The 16,507-nt window shown below is 43.5% G+C and overlaps 1 protein-coding gene across 9 annotated transcripts in view; it reads right to left on the bottom strand.

Moving 5' to 3' along the window:
- The window catches only part of SP110 (SP110 nuclear body protein), a 47,603-nt gene that overhangs the window by 19,134 nt on the left and 11,962 nt on the right, over window positions 1–16,507 (bottom strand). For all 9 annotated transcript variants that reach the window (XR_009504320.1, XR_009504319.1, XR_009504321.1 and 6 more), the window contains exons 7-13: window positions 16,301–16,369; window positions 14,188–14,337; window positions 12,325–12,411; window positions 11,203–11,256; window positions 8,381–8,446; window positions 6,726–6,875; window positions 4,103–4,171 (exon numbers count right to left, since the gene is read on the bottom strand). Coding sequence is in view for 6 of the 9 variants with exons in the window: in XM_059928898.1 (XP_059784881.1) it covers window positions 4,103–4,171; window positions 6,726–6,875; window positions 8,381–8,446; window positions 11,203–11,256; window positions 12,325–12,411; window positions 14,188–14,337; window positions 16,301–16,369 (645 nt within the window). In the remaining 3 variants the exon portion in view is untranslated. The remainder of the gene's footprint in view (window positions 1–4,102; window positions 4,172–6,725; window positions 6,876–8,380; window positions 8,447–11,202; window positions 11,257–12,324; window positions 12,412–14,187; window positions 14,338–16,300; window positions 16,370–16,507) is intronic.

A 16,507-nucleotide genomic window follows, 5' to 3' on the forward strand; every position in this document is an offset into this window, starting at 1 on the left:
GAAATTGAAACTGTGATTAAAAATCTTCCAACACACAAAAGCCCAGGACCAGATGGCTTCACAGGCGAATTCTATCAAACATTTAGAGAAGAGCCAACACCTACCCTTCTCAAACTCTTCCAAAATATAGCAGAGGGAGGAACACTCCCCAACTCATTCTACGAGGCCACCATCACCCTGATACTGAAACCAGACAAAGATGTCACAAAGAAAGGGAGGCAGCTTTCTGATCTGCTCCTGATGGTCCTGCATTTGGCTCCATCTCACCCCTCATCTCAGTAAACAAGCCTCTAAGGATGGAAGCCTGAGGGTGAGGCCTGTGTGGGGCTCTCCCGAATCTATTAGGTCACTGCCAGTAAATGTGAGCAAACTCAGGAAGTCTGCTAGAAGTAAGCAATTAAAGAACAAAGGGAGGGACTTCCCTGGCGGTCCAGTGGTTAAGACTTCATGCTTCTAATGCATGGGGCCCGGGTGCGATCCCTGGTGGGGGAACTAAGATCCCACATGCTGCACGGCAGGGGTGGGGGAAGAACAAAGGGAGTTCATAGAGATGAAAAGCCTGATGGAGGAAATGAAAAGAACAAGGAAGAGCAGAATGGAAAAAAATCCAGTGAGGGATTGGGAAGACGAACTACAGGGATTCTTACAGAACATAGGCACAAGGTGAAACTGTGCCTGGAAAGACACGGCCTGGGGAGAAGTCCGGAGCTCTATGATTTGTACACAAGGGGCCTGGGCGGGGGATGGAGTGGCTGGAGGAGAAACGCTAGTTAAGGAACAGTAAAAGCAGCACACACATTCTATTGTTTATTTTCACTACAACCTGTAACAAAAGGAAGGCAATGACAATGATCCTCATTTTATAGATGGGGGACTCAGGTGCAGATTTGGAGAGAGAATTCCTGGTGGTCACCACACTGTGTGAGATGGAGCTAGCACTGGAATCCAGAAGTGCCGGCCCCTAGTCTCGTGCTCTTTCCGTGCCATCAGAAACACCGCAACGGGCTTGCCTGGTGGCGCAGTGGTTGGGAATCTGCCTGCCAATGCAGGGGACACGGGTTCGAGCCCTGGTCTGGGAAGATCCCACATGCCGCGGAGCAACTGGGCCCGTGAGCCACAACTACTGAGCCTGTGCGTCTGGAGCCTGTGCTCCGCAACAAGAGAGGCCGCGATAGTGAGAGGCCCGCGCACCGCGATGAAGAGTGGCCCCCGCTTGCTGCAACTAGAGAAAGCCCTCGCACAGAAACGAAGACCCAACACAGCCAAAAATAAATAAATAAAAATAAATAAAAGTAACTTTCATCTTAAAAAAAAAAAAAGAAACACCGCAACAAGACTCCACATCATATGATGGATAACAGCACAGAGATACTCAGAAGTCACAGCCAGGGTGGAGGTGCTAAGGAGACAGGAAAAGCTGATGCAGATGGAGAGCTGTCAGCGTTTGCCTGGACTCTTTGCTTCCTACTTGTGTTTCCTAAAAACACCAGGAGGTTTTGTGTTTTTGTTTTGTTTTTTTCAGTGTAAAGGACAAAGGACTTGGGATTAAAACACCTAGGTTGATTTTAGCTCATGGAAGTCTTTTATGCTCTAATTGAATCTGGAAAATGAACCGAAAAATACCTCTTCGAGGATTAAATGGCAAAATGTGGAACAAAGTGCTTTGCCAACTGTAAAGTGATGTACACACTTATATATTGCTGGCAGGGCCTCTGCATATGGTAGTGTGGGATGTGCACTGAGCAAGGATTTCCCCTTTAAGGTGGGAGGGTGGGGAGCTCCTAGTCACATCAGAGCTGTAATCCATTTGCACACTTCCTACGTTCTTCCAGCAGAGGGCAGCAAAGGGCCTGGTCTCAAGAATCAGCTCTGACAGACGTAGGTCAAGTGTATGGTGGAAGGGGCACTTTTTCAATTTCATGAAGTTCACTGTATGCGTCAGTGGAGGCCCTGATATTGGTGTTCATACTTGCTGAGAAAGAATGAATAATGTATTGATTTGACAGCTATTTAAGCACAAACCGCAAGGCACAGAGGAGACACTGAGCAATCAGCAAGATGGACCCATGTTCTGACCTCATTTGCGTTTCGCTCAGTGAACAGGATGTACACAGACAGTTGATTACACTTGTGATAAAACAGAAACAGACTCACAGTCTTAGAGAACGAACTTATGGTTACCAGGGGGGAAGGGTCGGGGGGAGGGATAGTTCGGGAGTTTGGGATTGACATTAACACGCTGCTATATTTAAAATGGATAACCTAGAGACTGTCATACAGAGTGAAGTAAGTCAGAAAGAGAAAAACAAATACTGCATGCTAACACATATATATGGAATCTAAAAAAAAAAAATAGTTCTGATGAACCTAGGGGCAGGACAGGAATAAAGACGCAGACATAGAGAATGGACCTGAGGACAGGGGGAGGGGGAAGGGTAAGCTGGGATGAAGTGAGAGAGTGGCATGGACATATATACACTACCAAATGTAAAATAGATAACTAGTGGAAAGCAGCCGCATAGCACAGGGAGATCAGCTCGGTGCTTTGTGACCACCTAGGGGGTGGGATAGGGAGGGTGGGAGAGAGACGCAAGAAGAAGGAGACATGGGGATATATGTATATGTATAGCTGATTCACTTTGTTATACAGCAGAAACTAACACACCATTGTAAAGCAATTATACTCCAATAAAGATGTTAAAATAAATAAATAAAAATAAAATGGATAACCAACAAGAACCTACTGTATAGAACAGGGAACTGTGCTCAATATTACTTAACAACCTAAATGAGAAAAAAATTTGAAAAAGAATAGATACATGTATATGTATAACTGACTGAATCACTTTGCTGTACAATAGACATTAACACAACATTGTAAGCCAACTATACTTCAATAAAATAAATTTTTTAAAAAAGAGATCTGATACTATCAGAAACAAATGATACGTGTGACAAGTGCCACCAAGAAAAAAATACCCTGCCTGCTGGGTCAGAGAAGGCTTTGTTCAAGGTGAGCCCTGAGGCTGCGTAACAAAGGAGGAAGGAGGGTGAGGGGGTTGGCTTTGGGGACGGAGCGTGTGAAGGAGGGAGGAGACATACTGAACAGGCCCTGAGCAGGATGGAGGGTGAAGTGCTCATGACAAAGTGGCGATGCTCAGGGAAATCAGGCTGCTGGCGACGCCCGGGGCTCTGGGTAGGGATCGGAATATGCGTGTGGATTATGTTCTATTTCTTGACCTGGGTGCTGAGTACGTGTGGGCTTTTCCTTTGTGTTCATTCCCGAAGCTGTGCACTATGTACATGCATTTTTCCACAAGCACGGGGCACCAGTGCTCCTCAAGATGCCGGCCTGCGATGAGACAGGAATTTGACCAGAATAGAAATCAACGCGCTGCTGTTTCCACTGGGGTCTTGCTATGAAACCAGTGTGCTCAGAGTCACAGCTGATTTACAAGCTCCTGATTTTTGCAGACCTGAGGCGAGCAGGCTTGTAGATGTCACCAGTCTGTGGGCCCCAGCTTGGGTAGCACCTGTTATACTTCAGTAATAAGTTAATGGGGAAAAAAGGCCAGTGTGGCTGGCGTCTAAAGAGGGAAGGGAGAGTGACAAGAGATAATGCCCAAGAAGAATGTTATAAAAGCAGAGGGAGGGACGTCCCCATTGGCACAGTGGATAAGACACCACGCTCCCAATGCAGGGGGCCCATGTTCGATCCTTGGTCAGGGAACTAGATCCCACATTCATGCCGCAACTAGTAGCTCTCGTGCCACAACTAAGGAGCCCGCAAGCTGCAACTAAGGAACCCGCCTGCTGTAACTAACACCCAGCGCAACCAAATAAATGAATAAATAAATATTTTAAAAATATGGCAATTCTTTAAAACAAAAAGGAGAGGGAAAATGAATTCAAGGAGAGGAGGAGGAGAGGGAGGATGAGGAGGAGGGAGAGGAGGATTGTGTCCCCAAGAGACACAGCAGAGCGCAGAGGGGCAGAAGCAACTGGGTGCTCACCCCAGAGACCAGGCCTGCGCCCCTGACCACCACAGCAGGCCAGGGCCCTGGGGAGCCTGAGGGCGAGGCCCTGCCTCTCACTTACTTACCCTTAATGCGAATATTTCTCTGACAACTTGTTTTTGCACTTGAACGGACATCTTTTATCCTTTTCTTTTCTAAAAGGAAAACAATTAATAGTCATTTATAACTGGAAACATAGATTTACGTGCTTTATACGTCACTATCTCAAAGTAATTTTTTCTGTCTTTCTACCAGTTTGGAGAGCAAGAGAGACAGGAGTCCTTATGAAAGAAAAATTATAGCATTGACCAAAAAAAATATAGCAAGCTCAAGGTAATAGATGGGAAGGTTAAAAGTATTACAGAAGCCAAATTTTCACAAATTAATATATATTAATATAACATATAACAATATTATATATATATATATATATATATATATATATATATATATATATATACTTAATACAAACACTAGAAGTAAATAAAGGATGTAGCCTTATAACTATTACATAGAAAGGGCTTTTTAAGGCAGAAGTACAAGGCATAAAGCAGTGATTCTCAATGATGGGTGATTTTGCCCCCAGAGGATATTTGGAAATGTTAGGAAATCTTTTTGCCAGTCAGCCTGGGAGGTGGGCGCTACCGCCGTCTGATGGGTGGACGCCAGGGGTGCTGCTGAACGTGTCACAATGCATAGCACAGCCTCTGCAACCAAGAATTAACCGGCCCCAAATAACAACAGTGCAAAAGTTGAGAAACTCTGACATAAACCATACTGGAAAAAATAAACTGATGTGCCTATATCTAAATATTAAATACTCTTGGGAATTCCCTGGCGGTCCAGTGGTTAGAACGCCATGCTTTCACTGCCGTGGGCCCAGGTTCACTCCCTGGTCCGGGAACTAAGATCCCACAAGCCACACAGCATGGCCAAAAAAAACCAAAAACCAAACCAAACCAAAAAAATCTAAACCCTCCACAGCCAAAAACTTCTCAAGTAAGTTAAAAGACAAAAACAAAATAAGAAAATTGCAGCAACAAGAGGTTAATCTCCCAAACTGATTAAACAACAAAAAAAGAAGAGTCATATATAAAAATAGGCAAATATGAATAGGGGACCTTCAAAAGAAAACATTCTGAAGAAAAATTTATTTAAAAAACAGGCATCTTAGTAAATATAGGCTACATAATGCTTTAATCATTTATGACCCTCCTAAATCTCAGTGGTGTATTATAGGTGTCAGCAAACTACGGCCCAAGGGCTAAGTCAGCCCAATGCCTGTTTTTTCTTTTTTAATAAACGTATTTATTTTTTATTTTTATTTTTGGCTGCTTTGGGTCTTTGTTGCTGTGCGTGGGCTTCCTCTGGTTGCGGTGAGCAGGGGCTACTCTCCATTGCGGTGCATGGGCTTCTCATTGCAGTGGCTTCTCTTGTTGCAGGGCACGGGCTCTAGGCACGTGGGCTTCAGTAGTTGCAGCATGTGGGCTCAGTAGCTGTGGCGCACGGGCTTAGTAGCTCTGCCGCATGTGGATCTTCCCAGGCCAGGGCTTGAACCCGTGTCCCCTGCATTGGCAGGTGGATTCTTAACCACTGTGCCACCAGGGAGGCCCCCAATGCCTGTTTTGGTATTAACATTTTATTAGAGCACAGCCAGGCCCACTTGCTTACATTTTTGTCTCTGCTGTTTTCACGCTACAATGACAGCGTTGAATAGTTGCAGTAGAGACTTTACGGCCAGCAAAGCCTAAATTATTCACTCTCTGGCCCTTTTTAGAAAAAGTTCTTCAAGCTTTGGCTTGGAAGTAGCCCTCTCACTTCCATCCACGTTTCTTTGGCCAAGTCACGAGGCCATTCCTGAGTCCACAGGGCAGGGGGGTGTGTGACCTTCTGAGATGTTGGTGAGCAGTACTGCAACCTTCGAAAGCGTATTTAACCACTCACAGAGCACAAAGAAATTCCAAGGAAAACACTGGCAGACTATCACTCTTGGCCTCTATGTTCGGCAAACAGAAAAGTCTTGTTATTTCTGGTGTTCGTGAAGATGTAGGGAAGAGGGTGTCCACACTGCATTCATGGGGGTCTAAACTGGCAACAATCTGATCATCAATGTGGGATTAGTTTATTTTATTATTTTATTTTATTTTATTTTTTTGGCCTTGACGCTTGTGGGATTTTATTTCCCCGACCACGGACTGAACCCGGGCCCTCGGGAGTGAGAGCACAGAATCCTAACCACTGGACCGCCAGGGAATTTCCAGTATGGGATAATTTTAAATATGCAGACCCACTGACCAATCTACTTCACTTCCAGAAATAAACCATTAAGAAATAAGACAGAGAATGTGTCCACTTCGAAGTCTGATGCCACTCCCGTCACTGGATCGGCCCGAATCAGAGAGGAGCCCCCAGACTCCGTGGACGAGAGGTGGCTCTGCTGATAGAAATGTGAACAGTAGACCCAGGGGAGTGGGGATGGGTTCTGCAGGGCACAGCTGAGGCGACCTGCACCCTGAGAACACGGTTACCTCTCCCAACAGCCACCCCCAGACCAAGAGACTCTGGCTCTGTCTTCATGCCCATTCGTCCGCCCCCTCCCTCCTTCTACTAGTAACTTTACGCCCCTGCGTCACCGTCACCCCGTGTCTGCTCCACGGGAGCCCCTCCCACACTGAGCATTCAGGTGACAAATTCCATCGCCAGCCTTACTCTCTGGTGCAGGCTTTTGGGCACGTTCAGCCCTTGCTTTCTGGGCCTGTGTCATGACCTTCGAACTTCTGGTTGAGCCGTCCTTCCTTTCAGTCACCTGGTCCACCCCTTGGAGCATCTCTTGGGTTCTGCGTCCAGGTAAGGCTGACCCTGGGCCAAAGAGCGATTTGCAAAGAGTTTTACTTGAGGTCCCAGTGGCCCCCCTCCTCCCCGAATCTTCTCACACTCCGAGTCCCCCCACTTTGAGATCTCTGTACCCACTACTTCACTTTCACCTTGCTATTTCTCCATAGTTACTCCTCTCTTCTCTTGTGGGTATCTTTCTTTCTCCCCCAAACTCCTGTTTCTCTTTTCCCCCTTCAACTTCTCTTTCTGACTATTAATTACATGTGTATCAGTGAGAATCTAAGCTCCATGAGGGTAGGGATTTTTCTGTTTTGCTCACTGCTGAGTCCTCAGAACCTAGGACATGTGCCAGCACATCCCTCAGCTCAATTCATCTCTGTGGAATGAATGTGTAACAGGCAGCATATTTTAGAAAATATTCAAATTATGTATTTTTCACCCTTATAAATTGTAATGTCCAGGGTTCCCTAATTATTAAATCAATAAATTTCAGGGAAGGGGCAGATGCTGGCTAGATCTGAGAAGAAACCGCTCAGCTGAGGCCGTTTTGGAGATGCTACACTAAATCTTGAAACACAAATTTGTTGAGAGTGAAAGAGATTTCTTTGCTTCAAAAATTACCTTTATATACCCACAGGAGAAGCTTAGAGGTCTGAGTGTCAAGTTTTCCTAGAAGTCGCTGGTGGAGAGAACTCAGCATATGACAAGGAGACAGTGGCGCTGGGGACTGAGAGAAAGTGACAAGAGGAGGAGAAGGGCGATTCAAGGAGGTCCTAGTCCCCTCCCAGGTCAAACCCCAAGATTGAGGGGTGTTGGAAACAAACAGAAAAATTCGGGGAATGTCCAAAGCAGTGGAACGCATGTCATGATTCATGTTTGGGGGCTGACAGGAGATTCCCTCTCAGGGTGCTGCATTCAAGGGCTGGAAATCCAAGGGAATCCCCACCAACTGGCACACCTTGAACTAAAGCAAAAAGGAGAAAGGAGAGGGGAAGGCGAAGAGGAAGAGAACGCAGAGGAGAAGGAGAAAAGGTGATGAGCACAAAAAGGAATAAAGCAGACGATCCAGAAGAAGGCAGAGTCACGTACATTTTTGTTTCTTGTTCTGCAAATAACACGATTGTCATGCATGGAGTCAATGCATGTTAAGCATCGCTTCAGGTGGTTTTGAACACTCCGTGACAACAAATCTAACTCCAGTTTGGGATTGGGAGTCCGAATCCTGCCTGCACATTCAGGTTTGCTTTGTCTATTCTTCCTGGCTCTGAACTTGCACTGGACACAGTCCTAATCTCAAAACTGATGGATGCCTCTTGTTCACCTCCACCCCATTCCTTCCCAATGATAAGAGAAAAGAAGCCTGTTGGAATCAACATGGTTCTCCTTTTGTGAGGAGGAGCCTTTGATGGGATGACCTAGGGGTGGAGATGGGGCTGGCTGTGCTCTAGTGACAGCCGGGTGGCCGTGTGGCTGGAGAGAAGAACCCTGATGAATACCAAGGGAATGACGACTTCACCCTTCTTGCTTACCTCTTGGGAGACTTTTTTTCTGTCTTTTTTTTGAACTTGACCAGCTATGTATTTTTCTCTTCCTTCCTAAAACAGAAAAGAAAATCATCTCTTATGGCTATATATATTGATCTACAAGCTTGAAACATCAATACTTTTTTTTTTTTTTTTTAAGAAAGCTGCGTTTTATAGCTACTTTATTTATTTATTTATTTATTTTTGGCTGTGTTGGGTCTTCGGTTCGTGCGAGGGCTTTCTCCAGTTGGGGCAAGCGGGGGCCACTCTTCATCGCGGTGCGGGGACCGCTCTTCATCGCGGTGCGCGGGCCTTTCACTATCGCGGCCCCTCCCGTTGCGGGGCACAGGCTCCAGACGCGCAGGCTCAGTAGTTGTGGCTCACGGGCCCAGCCACTCCGTGGCATGTGGGATCTTCCCAGACCAAGTCTCGAACCCTTGTCCCCTGCATTAGCAGGCAGATTCTCAACCACTGCGCCACCAGGGAAGCCCCATCAATACTTTTTAAGTAAAATTTTTTCTATCTTCCCATCACTTTGGGGAGGCAAGAAAACCAGGAGACCTATGTGAAGAAAGTACTCGGAAATGAAAAAGGATTGAATAAAGAAGTAATAGAGATATACTAAATTATTAACATTAAAATATATCATTTTCTAATTAATAACCAGTTTTTTCAAGAGTAGAAGAAAATATAGAGAGATTGTTATAAGCCATAGATATAAAAGATCTTCTTAGCCAAAGAAGGAAGGTCCTTAGCCAAGGACCCAAATTGTAAAGGTAAAAGATGAACAAATTTGACTGCTTAAAAAATTTAAATGCACATACTTCAAAAAACATCCACACAATATTAAAACAAAAAAGGGGAAAACTGCAATATATGTAACATTAGGGGGTTACTGCCCTTAATAGACAAAGCAAAAGATGCATAGTACACTAGGAAAGTGGGCAAAAAGCATAAATTGGAAGTGCTGTAAGAGGAAATACAAATGACGCATTTATTTTAAAAGTGTCTTTTTTTTAAAGTTTTTTTTTATGTGGACCATTTTTTTAACGTCTTTGTTCAATTTGTTACAATATTGCTTCTGTTTTATGTTTTAGGGTTTTTTTTGCCCCGAGGCATGTGGGATCTTAGCTCCCCGACAAGGGATCGAACCTGCACCCCCTGCACTGGAAAGCGAAGTCTTAACCACTGGACTGCCAGGGACGTCCCTAAAAGGCATCTTTAGACCACCAATAATCCCCTGACAATGCATTGTTTAGTTTTAATTATACCCAAACTTTTAAAAAGTTTTATCATGTCTGGGTTGATGAGGATGTAGTTAATGAACACTCGTGTGTTATTAAAGGAAATGTAAACAAATACATTTTCTGGAGAACAGTTTGGTAACAAATATGAAATTTAAGATATACAGACTCTAACCAAGTAATCTCGCATTTAGAAATTAATTCTGAGGAAATTATTGGACAAGTGTGCAAAGATACCAACACACACAATATGATTTCTATTTTCAGATAACAATTGGATATAGCCTAACTTACTACCAACAGGTTATTATTGAAACAAATTGTTAATCACACAATAATGAAAAAAGTGTTTATAGGATAGACTATGTAGTATGAGCATGTATATATATACATAAAGAATGTATACATATAAAGAATACATATATATGAGAATGTATGTGTTTTTGTAAGTTATAAAAATAAGGTGGGGGAAGGAGATTAAATAGGTGTTTAAATTCCTGATTAATAACTTTCTGTACTGTTTGCAGATTTTATGAGGAACATTGTATCGGGCAGGGCAGGAGAGGCTACGGCTGCAGTACAAGCAAAAGCAGATCTTGGTGGCTTAACATGCAACAGTGTATTTCTCTGTCATGCAGAGTTCTCTGCAGGATGTGGAGGGGGTCTCCAGGGCAGCTGTCCGCTATGAGTGGTGCTGAGATCCACACTGCTTGGCCTTTTGCGACCTCCCTCTTCCACACGCTTCTACAATCAGGGGAAGAAAGTGTGAAGAACTAAGCAGTATCTCGTACGTTTTGACTCAGGAGTGACACCCATCTCACCAGCTCCTCGGTCAGAACTAGTATCATGGCGCTGTCTCCTGCAAGGAGCTGGGAAATGCATCTTTCCAAGTGTCTGGGAAGGGGAGGAGAACCGGAAATAGTGGAGAGTGGTAGTACCGCCCACCACACAGTGTGCAGGGCCGGTTGTTCCTCTTTCTCCGTTCTTTCCTTTTCCTTAGTAGTAAAGCTGCTGATTTCGAGCTGGATACTTGTCCTTCTAAAATAAAGACTGCATTACCCAGCCTCCTTTGCAGTCAGGTGTGACCATGTAACTCGTCCTGGCAGTGAAATGGTAACAGAATTACTAAATGCAACATACAGATAGTGTCCTTCGGGGGAGGAGGCATGCCTCTCCTTGACCTTGCCTCTTTCCTCTGGATGGAATGCACACTTGCTGGCTGGACCCCAGTGAAGGGGATACTGCATGCTGAGGCTGAGGGAGCAACAGCCAGAATGAGCTGCGTATGGCACCAGCCCTGACCACCTACTTCTGTACGAGAGAGAAATAAGCTCTCTAATTTCAGCCACTATTTTTGGGGGGATGATGCGGTTTTCTGTCACACACAGCAAGCTAATTTCAAAGGCTACAGCATATTGCTTTTATAGTATGAAAAAATTTCTATGTTGAAAAAAGCACACATCTGTAAAAAAGCACACATCTTTTTCTGGCTTAGATGTCTTTTGTAGCCCGAAGGGCATAAAAACCAATAAAAATAATATCAAACCCACGCTAATAGAGACCAAGTAAGTTCTTTACACTTACGTTTTTCCCCAGGAGATTTTCCCAAAGGCAGTTTGCTTCCCTTATCCATGGGATCTAGAAGGTATGAGAAAGAAAGTGATTTTTAAATAAGCAATCTTTACGTTTTGTGACCACATTCATTTCAGACAATACTGAGTTGGTAAAGCTTTGACAGTATTAATTCTATACCTTTCATTATAAAGGAGAATGATGGCTCCTGAAGAGGGTTCTAGGGACCAAGATGCTAGTCCTGTGCCAGCCAGCCTTTATCCACAGGATCTTGGGAAAACCCATTAATCCTTTACATCTCAAATTTGAATAAATCATTCAACTTTCTCCAAAGGTGGTCGTGAAAATAAAATATATTATTCAGGATAAAATTAGAAATATACATTGTATGAGTCAGTGTAATGCAGGAAAAACTTGTTAAAAATGATAGTTTGTATTTTAATATGGTCAAATGTAATTCATTCTTTCTGACAGTAATGAGATATTTGTCATTTGAAAGTCACATTTGTTCTGTGGGAGTTCTGTGAAGATGTGACACAGTGACTGAATTACCAGCAAACAGAAGAATGCTCTGCTTTTCTTTTCCCTCCGAGGATAACAGTAACAATGTGAGTAACAGTAGCCACGGTGAGGAGTGAATTAACGTGCACCATTTGTCCAGCATTTGCCCACAACAGTGTCAGAAGCTCGGGCTCAGTCATAGTATTACATTTGTGTTTATGATCAGCTGTTCTCATTTCAATTTTCACAGAAAGGTCATGTGAGAAACATGGAGATTGGGATCTTAGGAAAAACCTGGATGGCTTGGCACTGCAATAAAGTACCATGAATATACTTAGAGCATGAATACTTGGCAGTGGTAAGTTGCCCCAGAATTGGTTCTTGGGGGTGAAAAAAACTTACTCTTTTTATGTATAAAGCACAAATAAATATATCCAGTACAGAAATGGATATATAGTATACTTGTGGTATTGAAATATCCTGGGGGGTAGGGTTCATGATTAGAAAAAAATATCTAAATGGGCTCCCTGGAGCAGTGATAATGAAAAAATGGCTGAGAAACTCTGACTCAGAGTGAAGCAGCTCTAAGTTTGGGCTCCTGATGACCATACTGAGAGACTTGCAATCCCTCACCTTTACCGTGGGTGAGTCTTGGTGGTGTGCTGGGTGGCTCCTGGGGTCTCTTTCCTTCATTCATCTCTGAAGTGCCATCACTGACCTCTGAAAAAAGAAGCAACATTCATCTTATATCTCAGTAAATGCCCTCTGGAAAGTCCCTGCAGAATCTCCCAGAGACCCAGGAAGGACCTTGCACACTCTGGGGCTGAAGGCTGGAGGTTCCGGTCCTGATGAGACCCTGCGACTACCTCCTGAGAATAATTCTACCGCTGGTCCTGTCTGCCACTCAGGGGAGGAGCAGAGCAAGGCTGGTCAGCAGTGGTCCCTCCACTAATGGAATGTCCAGTGGGGGGCAGTCATCTGAGCCCCTGGACCAAAGGTTTCGGGGAGTCCCGGCAACACTTTCAGGAGATCTTCAAGGTCAGAATTGTTTTTATAATTAGATGTTCTTTGCCTTTTTTTTGCTATGTTGACTTTTGCACAGATGAAGCAAGAGCCAAGGCAGGTAAAAATGCTGGTGCCTCAGTACAAATCAAAGCAATGTCCCCAAACCTTAGAAGGTGGCATTGCATTCTTCACTACCACTTACTCAACATGGAAAAAAAAAGCCAGTTTCATTTAAGAATGTTCTTGATGAAACAGTTAAAATTATTAATTTAATTAAATTTCTACCCTTAAGGACACATCTTTTTAATAGCATATGTAAAAAACTGGGTAGAACATGTAAAGCAGTTTGCTGCATCTTGAAGTACCATGTTGTCTCAAGACTAACACTCAAGTGATTGTCTGAGTTGCAAGCTCACTGTAAAATTAAGTGAACCAAAATTTTCTAATTGTTTATGATAGTATAAAATCTGGCATGAGTAGAAGATCCACTCAAAACACAAGATAGCATAAGACATTTTATTACAACAGAGTATATGGTCTCAGACTCTATGTTACACCTAACCTTTAAGAAACTATCCCTTGTTGAGTTTTGGTGTAGTATCAAAAGTGAATATCCACAGATATCTCAAAAGACTGTTGAAATACTCCACCTTTTTCAGCTACAGATCTGTGTGAGGCTGATTTTCTTCCTATGCTTCAACCAAAGCAACAAATCACAACTGACTGAATACAGAAGCAGGGATAAGAACCCAGCTGTCCTTGATGGTGGAGGTGGGGGAGCGGGGAATAGGTAAAGGAGATTAAGAGGTATTGGGCTGGCCAAAAAGTTTGTTCGGGTTTCCTGTAAGATGTTAAGGAAATACCTGAACAAACTTTTTGGCCAACCCGAAACAAACATCCAGTTATAAAATAAATAAGCTATGGGGATATAATATCCAGCATAAGAAATAAGGTCAATTATATTGTAATAACTTTGTATGGGGACAGATTCTTACTAGACTTATTGTGGTAATCATTTCACGGTGTATGCAAATGTCAAACCACTATATAGTGTACCTGAAATTAACATAATACTGTACATCAAACATATTTCAATTAAAAAAAAAGAAAAAAATTTCAAAAGAACCTTTAAAAATAGAAAGCAATTGTTAACAAGATATAGATTGATGCTATTAAAAATGTTCCCTCTCAGCTTTCAATATAATACAATGAAGATATATACAAAAATATTAAGGAAGCACATGGAAAAGAGAGTGAAAAAATGTTTTTTTTTTTTTTGAAGAATGCAGCCATCTTTGATTAAGGTAGACGTTAAAGAGATTTGCAAAAATGTACAATGATACCACTCACCTAATTTTTTTATTTGAAAAATATATTTATTTTTCATAAAAATATGTTATTTATGGTAATAGGTAATTGGTTGATTGTGGGCTGCAGGAGAGACCCTCCCACGCTGAGCATTCAGATGACAAATTCCATCACCAGCCTTACCCTCTGGTGCAGGCGTTTGGGCACATTCTGTCCTTCTCTTTTTTGCTCTTGTCGTGACCTTTGTGTTCCTGGTTGAGTCATCCTCCCTGTGAGTCACCTGCTCTGCCACTTGGAGTGTCTTTTGGGTTCCATGCCCAGGTAAGGCTGCCCCTGGCCAAACAGTGATCTGTGAGTAGTTTTCGTCGGGGTCCCAGTGGCCCTCCTCCTCCCCCAACAGTGACCTCCTTCTCACACTTCCAGCCCCCTCACTTTGAGATCTCTATACCCCTGTGCCTCACTTTTCTCCTGCGATTTCTCTGTAATTATATATTTTTTCTTGTGTACACCTTTCTTTCCCCCTCCCCCGCCCCCAGACTCACCATCTGCTCTCGCTCTCTGTGCAACCTTTTGAAATCAATCAGATAAATTTGGGGGAATCCCAGAGCACTGGGGCTGATTTCCTGTTTCCTGGCTTGAGACCCCTGCTGCCAGAAAGTGCCACATCCAAGTAAACATGGCCAGATGGTCTGTTGCAGCAGAGGAGGAGTCTTGTAAAGCACTTTTCCAGGTTCCCTAGGGCCTGTGTGTGATACAGGAGACAGGAGAGATCCAGGGGTCCCTGGGTGCCTCTAGTAGGGAAAGTGCAAGGTATCAAAGAATTGAGAGGCAGGGGCCCTGCAATGGGGAGTGAGGCTGGGACCTACAGGATTTGCAATGCCAGGAGGTGAGGGGGGTGGGTGTTAGCGTTAGGGTTCTCGTCTCCCTTTATTCTGCCAATGAATTTTATATTTGTATCTTTGGACCAGATTTTGTATTGAGTGTGCCAAATTGGCATGCTGTGGGGAAATTAAGTTTCCTTGATTTCTCAGTGCTTCTGTAAAAAGCCCGAGCCTCCTGAGACACAAAAGTGTATACAGTATAAAGATAGGGGATGTTTGCTTTCACTTCCTGTAGAATTATTTCACTTTTCATATACCATAGAAAATAAATCTGTAGCTAGTTAATTGCTGTTTAATCCAAAAAGGTAATAAAACTTCTCATCTCCTGACATGGCCAAAGGGTTACAGCCAGGGCTAGGTTCCTAGGTTAAGTGCCAAAGTACCAGGGATACTGGAGCACTCTATCCCTAGGTATTTACATGTCAAAGGGGATGAAGCCCAGAACTTGGACACATCTTTAGTAAAAGCTGGAGACACCTGGGGTTTCTCTGCCTCTTGGAAAGAGGCATTTAAATTCTCCCAAATTAGGGTGAGGACCTGGATCTTTTCAGTCATCGCAAAGCAGCAAAAAAATTTTTTTCTCTTTTCAGGAGGCGAGCATGGCTGTCCTTGTCCTGTATGTAAACAGGGCAGAAAATCCATCATTCTTTCTCCTGTGTCTATAGGGTATAATCTGCCACTCACACAGAAAGATTTCATCAGCTCTCTTCTCGAGCCTGTGGGTCTGCGTGTGGGGGAAAAATGCTGCCGTGTTGAGCTGGTTGTGAACATCAATAAAGAATTCTTTTCCCTGACCCAGGTGCTTTGTGTTTCTGCAATATTCATATATATAAAGAACATCACTCTGCAAGAGGGGGTAATATCTCAGAGCCTCACAGTACTTGACAAAGCACATACCTGGCACACGTGCATAGAAGGTTAGCACAAATATAGAAACGAGCAGGTCAAAAATTGAATTCTAAAAATTTCCTCCCAATATATTTGCATCCTTTCTCAGCAACGGCATCACCATTCACCCAGCCATTTAAGCCAGAAATTGAAGAGCAAGGCTTGATTTCTCTCTCTCATCCTCAGCTTCCAATTTACCAAGTCTCATCAACTCTACCTTCAACTAATCTTGAGTAGACCCTCTTCTTCTATCTCCGCTGCCAGATCTGAAACCAGGCTACTATCAACTCCCATGGCACCTGCCCTCCCAAGGGGTTGCCCTCTTTCCATTCTTTTCTATTTCCAATTCATTCTTTATGTAACACCAATATTGGTCTCGCCGTTTAAAATTGGATCACGTCACTTCACTGATTAGATCTCTTCAGTGGCTCCCCATTGCATTTAGAATAAAATCCCACCTCCCACATCTTGGCTGACAAGGGTGAACTGTCTCTAGCCTCCAGCCCCCTCTGGTGCTCTCATCTTACCTCTCGGGAGGCTTTTCTTCTGGCGTCTCTTCTTTGAGGTTAACCAGATATTTCTTTTTCTCTTCTTTCCTAAAAAGAAAAGATACAGATCATCTTTTATTAGCTAAAATCATTGATCTACTAACCTCATATGTCAACAATTTTTAGCTTTAACTTTGGGTCCTCAAACCACAGTGGCCAGGAGGCCATTGGCGACCTTAGGTGATG

Source organism: Balaenoptera ricei, chromosome 7 (assembly GCF_028023285.1).
Source record: "Balaenoptera ricei isolate mBalRic1 chromosome 7, mBalRic1.hap2, whole genome shotgun sequence".
In the NCBI taxonomy this organism is placed as follows: domain Eukaryota; kingdom Metazoa; phylum Chordata; class Mammalia; order Artiodactyla; family Balaenopteridae; genus Balaenoptera; species Balaenoptera ricei.